At 29.9% G+C, this 12,695-nt stretch overlaps 1 protein-coding gene across 1 annotated transcript; it reads left to right on the top strand.

Moving 5' to 3' along the window:
* Window positions 1–5,777: 5,777 nt before the first annotated feature.
* LOC107167762 (uncharacterized) lies at window positions 5,778–9,374 on the top strand. The gene is made up of 2 exons (XM_015516943.2): window positions 5,778–6,001; window positions 8,521–9,374. The coding sequence occupies exons 1-2, from the start codon at window positions 5,778–5,780 to the stop codon at window positions 8,993–8,995; spliced, it is 699 nt and encodes a 232-aa protein (XP_015372429.2). The 3' UTR covers window positions 8,996–9,374.
* Window positions 9,375–12,695: the final 3,321 nt, after the last annotated feature.

The raw sequence follows: 12,695 nt of genomic DNA, 5'->3' as shown, positions 1-12,695 counted from the left end.
TATGGCCGTGTTTACTCTTTCACATTCACACCTGTCATCCTCCGACAATTCCCATTTGAACAAATTCATTGTTTTTCGTACGCATAAAGTCATAAAGTGTTATCATCGGTTGCCTACTTTCCGGTATGTTTAGCCTTAATTATTTGTATACATATATTATTATAATATATTAAAACCGAGATTGCGCGTAAAATCGTATTACTGCGCTACGTTATAAATTATAATATTAAATTATCGTCATTATCTATATTATAATATTTATAGTCGCATATATACTATCGAGATCGAATGTGAAGTACATAGTTGATGTGTTATCAAGAATAAGATGGTATTTATTTTAATCATTCGGGAAATTTTAATATATTTCATTTTTAACGTCACGTTTTATTGATTGCAATCATAATAGGTACCTACTTTTTATAGTTTTATGTAGGTAGTGCAATCGCGGAAATATGAGTTAGCGATTTTGTATTTATCTATTTTTTGTTACCTAATCGCTTTGCTCGTTTACGCGATTCTACACGCGGAAAATTTTTATTATAGTTACTCTTATTATACTAATACATTTTATCGCCATTTTATCATTTGGTTATTTTTTTCTCGTCCCGGAAGAATATGAAGCGGCCTGTAATCTGCTTATCGCCGATTTAATATAATAATATATTACATATATTTATAAGTATTTGTATGAAAAACATTCTGCATCTATGTATTAGCACCCGTGGCATTAAATTACAATATACGACCAGCGTAAACCGTTTATTGTACGGGACCATCACAGCTGGGGTATTGAAAATTATTTAAAATGTTTCTACATTTTTAGATTTTAGGTTAAGAGTAATATTGCACTATAGTAATATTTCTGATTTATTTCGTGGTAAAAGTTCTATCGTTGGCTTCACTTGTTTCCACGAACGACATCTATCCGGAACTCAAATTCAGCCCGGTGAATATAGTAGTGCCACGTTGCCAACTATACATTAGAGTAAGAGTATTCCTGCATGAAATTGTAAATCGAATAATATAAAACAAATAACTGAAATGCGATGTTTATCATTATTTACAAGCACAAATGCCTCTGAGTTAATAATCATCGAGATACTATAGTAAGTTAACAATTATCTAGGTAGAGCTTATAGAGGACATATTACAAACTTAATATTCGTGTTAATAGTATTATATCATTCATATATTTGTCCGAGTTACTATAATAATAGACACATTTTTATTTTATTTAATAATATAATATTTCAATTTTTATTTATTATTTACCTACTTATAAGTTGATTGCTTTTTAATAAATATTTCTTACATTGACCGTATTAAACTTAAACAAGACTATATAAGTTCTATGTATACAGACAAATTTTTATATCTTTAAATCAGACACTGTCCGCATGTAAATGCATGTATTTATTTGATAATATTATCCAGAGACACGTATTCCCACAGGTTTGTCAGTTTTTTTTTTTTAATGCACATTTTAGTATATTAAATAAACCAAACGAAATTAAAAAGTACGACACAGAACATAGAAAAAACTGTCTTGTTATAAAACTCACTATAGTACAGGTACACAATGAACAAATTTGATAAAAAGATACAAAATGCAATAATACGATCAAAGAAATGTCCCCTGCTCAGAAATTAGTGATACCATTTCGACTAATCGTAAAACGAAAGGTCTGACTACTCTGAATTATCAATTTTGATGGTCACTTCTGAAAAAACGTTTAACGTTTTTCGTTTGACGATCTATGGTATAGTAATCGGTACGTATGAAAATGGTACGTAATTAGTACGTATGAAAAGTAGATGGTTTGAAGATAATGCATATAATGATATATAGTATCGATTGAAGATTACGCACTCGATAATATGTATATAAATATATGTCATATCGAATCGTCGTGAAACACGCGTGTGATGTATAATACATATATATTAATTAGTTGTTATTTATAATATATGTATCATATATACCTATCATGTAAAAGTATCACTTAAAAGTGTATAATATTTACGCGAGTATAGGTACTGGTTTTCTTCAAAACGGCGATATAACACGATATTAAAGTATACACCTCGACCGTTTTATTTTTATTACTCTGTGTACACCATAATATTATGTATAGATACTTAATTACTGGTTATATTATAATAGTATTATAATAATAATGTAGACAGCTATTTGCGGACTTGTGACGATTTTTTTCTTTTTTTAAATTTTACGACAGAAGTTAACGATAATTGCCATTTCTGGTACACATCATCATTTATAGGAGTATAAGATTATTGCCGGCCGCGGTGTTTAAACGTTTTTATTTTATTCCGTTTTTTTTTGTTATTTTGAAACTGGTAGTGTCGTATAAAAATAAAAATATAAATTTAAATTAAACAACAAAATAATAATATGTCGAAGCGCGAAACCGTGTTTTGGCGCAACGACGTGTGTCCGATCGGGCCGGGGTGGAAATAAAATATTACCAGTAGTTTTAATTCGTATATTATATTATCATAGGATAACATAAAAATTTCGTGTTTTGTTCGTTTGGTCGCGTTTAATGCAATAGCGATAAATTTTATTGTCATTCTCAACATTTATCGCGTTCGCGTACCGGTTGACCAATATAATGATTACTATTTTTACTTCGACGTATAACGTAATAAGACGTACACCGCGATATCGAGTTATGTCGAACGGCAAGGCGTTTTTACACGCAACACTTCGTACACGACGACGAGTTTACCGGGGTTAGTGGTTCGTTTAAAATGTCTTTATACGACTTAACCTATGCGAAAAACTATCGATTCCATACGAGTGATGATCAACCTCACAGCAGAATAGTCGCAATTAATAGTTTTGGAGTTTTCGATCGTTGACTTACGAAAAGTTAGCGGCGTCGTGACTGTAGTGCACACTATACACAGTCACTATTATTGATTTCGATTTTTTTTTTCTAGTATTATTTTTGTCTCTGAAAACTTCAAGAATATAATAATAATAAAAATACGAAATAAACCCGACTCGACGCTTTGCATCGTAAACTATAATATTATCTACGATTCGATATTTATCGCGCTAATCGGGGATTACGAACGACCAAAGTCTGGAATGCCAGACGGCTGCCGATGATGGTCGGTGTTCCGCGAATGCACGAAATTATTACCACAGATGCTGCAGCAAACCTCACAAACACATTTTATGGGCTTATGGGAAAACAGGGGTGGCGAATGACGATGAGTAGAGGAAAAGGGTTGAACTGAAACTCATTTTATAACCGAGTGATTTTTATGGATACCGTATACCACTGAACTATAATAATTGAATTTCTAACAAAAACTCGTATTATTATTACTACGGTACATGTTTTACTGTCGTCGTTGACTTTTAATATTTCGTTTCACGCTATGTATGCAAATTGGTAGATATGGCAGACTTTAATCTAATTGTATACTGTACGATTTTGTATTATACGGCAAACTCGCAAATGTTGTTTTGCGCGTTTTTATAACAAAAAAAATCGTTATATACATTTATATTATGTACTATGTAGTATATATAATATATTATATAGTGTTATACTTGTATTGGTTACATTTTATAATATACTCGTGGTATGCGCTAGGCGACCGACATTTTTTTCTCAAACGATTTCGATGTAAACGATAGGTGCAAGGTGGTTTAGGATTGAGTTGCGATCGGAAATATGGCGTAAGTACATCGTTTTTGTTATTGCATTATTGAAAACAATAATATGATTCTGTACCCAAATTTAATAAATGGCAAGCCGCTTAATAATTCAAAGCTACCCGGAATTACAGAGTATACGAAATAACCTGTCCACATCAATCAAGCCCCATATACTGAACAACCTATCAAAAGAAAAAAAAACAGTATTAAGACCCTGCAACATTTTTCAAATAAAATTAAACTGTTTATTAAACGTTGTAAATATATAACGCCACACTCCAGTATTATGTTTTTCAAAGATGAAACCCAAACAGGCCCGTAGCCAAACATAACTCATTAGTCATTATGTTTAAAATGTAAAAAAGGGACGACACTCACTAACAAGTTCAACTCAAGAATACTGCACTGTTATTAAAAAATAGAGATGTTGATAGCAATAATAGAAATAGTATTTAAACTTTACGCACTTGCATATTAATGATGATTTACTACGTTATACTTTCACACATTTATACGACATAATATATGCCAACAATTGCCTATATATTGGGATTAAATAAATTTAATAGAGAATAAAACAAGACCAATTTTAGTTATAAGTTAACACATCGATACATCTGTCGTGTATAAAGACTATGATGTATAATGTATTATATTTGGCAACAACTACCGCGAAATATATAATATAATATTGTGGTTTTAGCCTCTTTTATTAGTAAAATGTATAAAGTTGTGGGTTACCTTAGTGACGAAACTGAGTGTGAAAAAATATCTAATCAACTGACGGTTTACACGACAAAACACTTAATAAATAGAAAAATAACTATAAATTATAAAAATTATAAATTATCAAAACGCATCAACAATAAAATTGTATACAGTAACTGAACGCGCCAAGTAAATCGCAGTGAGTCCATAATAGTAATACTTGTTGTATATAATATAATTCATAATATACAGTGCCTCGTAGCAGCAGTACCGTATTTGAGGGTGATTTAGCGATAGGATCAACAGTTGAATTGAAATTAAGACGTCAACCCTCGAAATATTCGTCACTGTTGATGCTACTACTGCTGCTGCAAGTAGTTTTGTATAATCAGAAGCTCATTCAAGATATTCTTAGAATCAACCTCTGGCTTTTTATTATTAATTATTATTGTTATTTGACATTTTGTAACAAAATATTGTCGATTGCATTAAATTCACGTTTTTCTGTATTATAAAAATACCCTTATCGAGGAAAATATTTTACTGAAATGTCAAAATTGAAAAAAATAGTTAAAAAGCCCCCTTCATAGGGTTGAACACGATTGAGAACGGTCCTTACCGGTCTTGTCCTTTTTAGTAACACGATAGAGAACTTTTTACATGTTATCTTTTATGAAACGTTGCTGTATTGATTAAAAATCAAAATAGAAATAAAATATTAAAAAATGTATGTGAAATAAAATATAATAGTAAAATATACAGGTATAAATATTTGCGTATAGGCATCATTCAATTGGGATAATTTAAAGAAATAGAGTAAATTGAGAATTGTTTTTTCTTGTAATAAATCGTCTTTCGCGCTGATGTGATATCGATATCATTGTGTAAAATATTTGGTATGCCGTTCTAATTCATATTTATAATTATTTGATATTGCAAGTTATTTTCCACGCTCAGACGTTATAATTTTAAGTTTTCTACAATAAATACTAATACACATAACGAGCTTTCCGCCATCATAAACAACTGAATTTGGCTTATCCACGAATAGCGACTATATACAATAAATAATAATTATTTATACAGTATAGTAAACCATAATATAGTATTTATTCATTTATTGTTTTTATCACTAAAAAAATTAAAATAAACGACAATGTAGCTAGAAAAGTCGATTCCAATCATTTTAATATAAGAAACAAAATATTATTTTTTTGATCTGCCGAAAATGATCTTTTTCGATGGTGTTACTAAAAAGGCAAAACGTTCACAATCGTATAACACCGTCATAGACATATCATATGATAAATGATATTAATAACAAACAAATAAATATTATTAATATAACATTAAACAATAATAGTATTCGGGCTGCATGCCATCGTCAAGTGGCAAAGTACACTCCAAAGATTCGACGTCGAACTTGCTTCGGCTGTTCAATGGCGGGCGAGCCGATCATCGCGTGGTCACCAGATCAGACCTGACCACGGATTACTCCGGTACCGATGACAGTCCGCGGACTTCGAACTCTGACGGCGTCGTCACCATCAATAATTATTACACGTGGAACTCGTCCAGAACGAACTCTTCTATACGCAAGTATGCATGACGCACGCGTGCTAATGCCTAATAGAGTTGGAATATTATGTACTTATACAAATTTTTTATTGTGATGATAAGATTTAATTTGATGCTGTTTTATCGTGGTAACGGTTCAGGGTACAGAGAGAGTTATGAAAGTTTCAAAATCCGTATGTTATTGTTGTGATAAAATTACACACATTTGATGTGTATATAGAGTTGTAGCACTAAAGGAGAGTTGAATTCAAGATAAAAGATTACAAGGCATTATATTGTCATTACTACCTAGTTATATAGTTATTGTAAGTAGAAATTCTGGGAAATTCGAATAAATTCTCACCTCCTCTTTATTAAAATCATATGATAGTTATTTTACTCTCAAATGCATTATTATTTATTATTATTATAATAATATGACCTCTTTTATTACATCGTTAACGAATCCTTAATAAAACATGTCTTAATTCATTCATCAACACTAATATCGTCCAAAATATCATGTTTCGTTAAACGTATTTTTAATATAAATGTATTATAATAGGTTAAAAATATTATATTCCTGCAGTTGAGTGCACATATACATCTAATTATCCTTCTAGTCGCTTAAATAAAAACCAATACAAGGCCATTCCCAGCTTAGAACAATATAGTATGTATAATTGTATAGGTAGCTAAAACGTTTTATCAAAACGTATTATACATCCTGCAGACGTGGGATACATCTCCTGCAGCGGCTTTATTCTTATATCTTTACAATATAAGTATATATTATATTTGTATTATATGTCAAATCAATATTTGAATATTCCTTTTAACGTACCCTTGTTATAAGACCGCCTATTTTTGAAGGTCATTGGTCTAGTAGCCTTCAAATAGATAACAGTGTTCAGAGCAATTTCTTGAGCTATACGTGGCACACTGGCACATGTTTTGTCTACATATATATAAAATAAATACATATGATACGATGTATATTATGTTTCACACATATATTGAGTATAGAATAAGGTTATCTTTCTGGGCATATTTTAATCAAAAATTAACAAATCGTCGATTATCCGATTTAACTTACTCGAAAAATCGTGGTTCTTACTAAACGCGATGCACCCAATATAATGCGATGTATATACCACCTTTATGCGTTGAAATGCTTTTCGGTCGGCCCATAATAATCGTTGCAGCCGATAAGCCAGGTCGTGTAATTGTCGGTTCTAGGTCACACTTTGTACTCTGTCGATGATTAAAAGTGCAAAACGCGGAAAAATAAAATAAAATAAATACTATAAAGTCAATGTAATCAAGTCTTTTTTAAGTTATTGGTTTGATAACAGCCAAACATAATACTTGTAATTATGTGTACTTGTATTTATAAATTAACTTAGAGCCCAGACCTTTACTTTTTGTTGTATTACGTTGCCCGGTCGCTATAGCCGCTATAGGTAAATCATTGCCACTGTGCAATTGTTAATATTATTACTGCTAACATTTAGTTTGGACGTTATATTAAATCACCGATGTATTCAAAAGTTATCATCTACACAAGCGATTTTACCTTTAAATTCCATGTTCTTGCCTCCCATACTTGTAACCTTATGGTTTGCTGAATCTCAACAACAATCCAAGTTCCTAGCATTTTGCTACTTTTCGCCGTCGATTGTAGAGCGCCTGAAATCGAGACTGGTGACAGAATTCGCATAGCTCCACCATTGTTGAGTACCATCGAGTTTAATTGATTGCTATTTCGGATTTCAGTTGATCTGCCAAACGCTTAACTAGTATTTTAAGGTAGTTTTTAAGACCCGTTACGTGATATAAAAAAGGGTGGGTATGATTTTTCACTATTCCCAGACCGTGGTAAAATTATGTACTTTCATAGCTTCATCTGCATAAATTGTATACGACAAAAATATGTCAAAGTAGAGGATATGATACCCTCATCGGTCATCGATATAGCCATTGTCGTCTTTCTCATCGTTTTCAATATCAGGGTGTCCAAATAAAATGAGTAACAAAAAAGAAACTAATAATAATAATTGATAAAAGTTATATACGTTATAAAAAACGCCAAAACTTTTTTATTAGAAGCAGTAAACGATCAATAATGTTATCTATATTTATCGTTTCACTTCTGTTAATTTTAAAAGCGCTAATCCAATCAGCCACTGCGTATTCAATTGGCTTCTTAACCAACTCTTTAATCTATTAAACTCTCGTATACAACAAAGCAGAAGTAATAAGCAAAAAATGATTTATTTACTTAAATATTAGGTTTATAAATGAAACGCATATTAGTGTACTTTATAAGTTTACTGGTATAAGTAAAAATTTATTTGTTCTTGTAAGATCGTGACATATTATATTTTAAAACAAAAATAACTTTCTTCGTTTATTATAATATAATAATATTATAGTGTGGTATCCAAAAAAAAAAAAAAAAAAAACAAGACTGTAGTTGAAGTAAATACATATCTGTCGGTCGTGTGCGATAATATAATAAATAATAATATATCATATTATTATATGTTGGCGATGTACAGGGAGAGAGCGGAAATCGTATCAGCACTGCACAAGTCGTCGTCGGACCTGCATCGTGGGCTGACGACGTGCAACAGCTTCACCAGATCACACAATTTGAGGAAAATCATGTCAATGTGTGCGGACCGCCGGAGCGATTTTTCGACGGACGAGTACCACCGACACGACCACGGTAACAGCGGTAACGATCGTGTCGCTGTTGAAACCGAACAGGACGACGTGCAGGCTACCGTCTGGCCGACCAGTGGCGAGGCAGCGGACCGACGTCGGTGGTCGTCATCTCATATCGGTGGCGTCTCACGTTGTTGGTCTTGTATGGCCACCGACCGGGAAACTGACGACGATGACGACTTGGACGAAGACAATGACACCGTGACCACGGACGAGTCACGCTACCGCCGGACGTCCGAAAATCATCGGTTGTCGCGGACACCAAAGTCGACCCGGAAGATCAGAAACAGTCGCAACAGCGGATAACATGGTATACAATTGTATAATTATATGATACATATGTATACTATGAATTATAAAATAATGTGTGTGTAACGTACTTTCGTGCAATCCGACTACCTATTTATATAGTAATAATTGCAGCGTCTGTAACGTGATTCAAACAAGACTCAAAATAGCAAAGTAATAGTAAGAAATCGAAATCTATAAAACAAAAGAGTCTATTTTTTTTTACAAATCATAAGCATTTTGTAAGTACTCTTCTTTTTCCTAATTGATCTTCAGCATTGACAACTTACTATGGGTCCTTAGAATTTTTTAGGGAAGTTGATGTTGGTTGAAGAGCACATGTAATGTATGTGTGAGGCGAGAATTCGTTACTAAAACTCTTGTATTAAATTTTCAAACTTCGATATAGAAAGAAAAATGTTTATGATTTTTCAACTAGTAATAATTTGTTAATTTTTGCGATTTTAATAATCATTTTCGTCAACATTCTAAGTTTAAATGCTCATAAAAAAATTATGAAAAGGTATTTTCGATATTTTTTAAATGGCGTCGTACAACTTTGAACTTACCGAGAAACTTTGTATACAGTTTTCAGGTTTTTTGACCAAGTGAAAAATTTCATCAACGTATATGTCGAAATAAAAAATATATTGTCGTTAAAAAAATAAAAATCTTAACATTGAAGTATAATAATAAAAAATATATTTTTTTTTTAAATTATGTTTTATTATGTTAACTTCGTCTTCAAGTTAAGAAAAATTATATTTTCAAAACCATTAATACAATGATAAAATAAAATAAAATGTTGTTCAAAATAATCACCACGTTATGTATTTAATTGCATTTCAGCTATAAGCTGTAATGTCGTCATTTTTGGTGAGACGATTATGATGCCGTTGCTACTGCAACGATAACAGTGCAGTATTGCTTTTTCCTTTCTAATTTCCATACTTCAACCTCAAATGTCATCAATTATACTTATAAACTTACTCAAAAAATAAATGGTGATGTTTTAATCGTTTCGAAAAAAATAACAACAATTTCTGAATTTTAAACGTAAATCAAGTTTTAAGAATTATAATTTTTTCAGCTTAATATTATTTATTTTAAAACATTTAGAAATTTTACCCGAATATTGGCACGGTTTTTTAGTACTTCCGTACATCAATTATAATTATTATAATTATATAAAAACTGTATCAAGCTTGATGACATTATAAAAATGACTGCTTTAATTATTATGATTCTTGCATTATTGCCGAAATGTAGTGGCGTGCAATAAAGGTCAAACACGCAGTGGGGAGTAAAAACAAATTTTGGCTTCTCTATTCTAAATATTAAAATATAGGTATTCCTAGCAAATAATGAATAAAACATGTATAATATTTATTAATTTATTATTAATATCCAAAACTACAGATCAATAGATGCATTGTTCAAAAAGATTTACAATATAAAATAAATTAAGGTACCTATTTATACAAATTAACATTATTGATTTAAACTAGGTATAAGTTATACATATTTAATCACAACAGAATTAATTTAAATTAATTCTATTTTATGCAAACAATTTACAAACAGTATTGATTTAAACATCTTAGTTATACATAATTAAGTTGATTGAAAAAAAAATTAGCTAAAATAATTTCACATAGGTAATAGCAAAAATTCTTAGGAAAACGAACTTCTAATTTTTGATAAATAGGTATAGGTACGTGTACATAATTATGACATTAAAAATGATTTATCATAGAGAACATATTTTATCATACCTAAATGCAAGAATGTTCGAACGTAAAATAAAAATATTTTATACCATACATTTTATTTTGAAGAAAAAAATCAATACATATCTTAAATTATAAATAATTTTATAATAATACAATGCATTCAACCACACAATGTATAATGCTACATAAAGCTCGGACTAGGTATAATACAATACAATCTAATACAATTCAGATGAATAGTAAAAAAAAATTATTAAATTTTACATTAATGATTAAGACAGTAATAAATAATGATATATATAAGTACTAAGTAGTTATAAATTTTAGATCGGAAGTTTTCACTTCTTCTAGAATTTTAAAAACGAATCCAATAGCATATATTAATAACCAAAAGACTTTTTAAATGATTAAATAGTAAATATCGAGTTGCTATACGAAAGAATTTAATAAAACAATTTTTCCTCAATCAATTTTAATTGAAAGCATGTAAAACAAACTATTTTCATTGGCTTCGTTTAAGTAAAATCCAGAATTTGATAAATAGGTGCAATATATGCAATATTTTTTTACTTGGTTATTATGTTTAACTTCATAATTCATCTTATTATTATTTATTTTTAATAATGTTGTTTAATATCTGACAAAATAAGAAATTGCTGGTTATTATATATTAAGAAATATATCGATGAACAATGATACATTTTAGATGATTTTTAAATTTTTAGAAAATTTGATCCTTGAATTTTTATCATAATAAATGATAATATGGCATAAAGATTCCAAAATATAGAAACCTATAGGATGTTAAAATATTGAATATTAATGACAATTATTTTTTTAATTAAGTTAAAATTTTGACGAATTTCATAAAACAAATAAATATTTGTAAAATATTTTGTGGTTTAGAATTCATTTGATGAAAACACAAAACGAGATTTTTTTTATTTTATCCTCTTTCGGACTTCGGAGGAGATGGAATTTCTTAACGAAAACAATACTCTAAGTCTTAAATCTAATAATTTTTTTTTTTACTTTAAAATGAGTCTCCCAATAAAAAAAAAGATCAAACGCAATACATATCATTGAAAAACCATAACATCAATCCTTCAGAGATTAAAACAAGAGTTATAAATTTGTCATTAATTAACATTGACTCTGAAAAAAAGTTTGGAGAAACAGAATGAGATCAATCTCTATTTACATAAATAAAAATCGAGACAATGGATGACTAACATTCCCCTACCATTTAAGAAGGTACAAAATATAATCCGCGTTTTAATGAGTAGTATTACTATTAATACTTTTGTTGGTGATTTCATTTCTGTCAAAATTCACACTACACAATTATGATCTTACAAATAATAATGACTAAAAATTTCTAAAATTATAAATTTCACAACTATCGTCCGGAACAAGAATACCATGTAACTATATTGTTGTTAAATATTTATATAATTTTAAGGTGAAGTTATTTATTAAGACTGTTCAATTGTTATAATATATTATTTTTTGGATTAAATTTATAAAATATCAAAAAAATAACTCTATGCCAGTATAGGATTTTGAGAATAACGGTTTGTGATGGAAGGATTTTTACTGTATCGCATTGGTGACTATTTGTCGGAAGATAAAAAACATAAATGGCCCCTCTTAGCTTCCGATATAACAGTATGGTGCATATCGGCATTTGTATTTTTATACTTATAAACATAAAATATCAAAAACAGGCTTTAGTCGTACTGAAGTGTCAAAGTATTCAACAGGAAGAAAACTCTAGGAGTAATTAGGTAATACATGAACGTTAGTTTTGTGATAATAGTTACAAACACAATCGTGCTATATGCGAATTATCTTCGACATTATATGCCATAGTAGCCATGCTTGATATATTTCAATTAAACAGATTATTTACAACAATTACAACACTAATAACATCGTTCTTAATTAAGCTTTGAATTAAGGAAACCCAAAATGAACTTAGTAAT

Source organism: Diuraphis noxia, unplaced genomic scaffold (assembly GCF_037042655.1).
Source record: "Diuraphis noxia isolate RWA-SAM2 unplaced genomic scaffold, SU_Dnox_SAM2 contig0005, whole genome shotgun sequence".
NCBI classification, from domain to species: domain Eukaryota; kingdom Metazoa; phylum Arthropoda; class Insecta; order Hemiptera; family Aphididae; genus Diuraphis; species Diuraphis noxia.
Note: the sequence above shows the minus strand (reverse complement) of the source record. Positions and strands in the feature narration are given on the sequence as shown.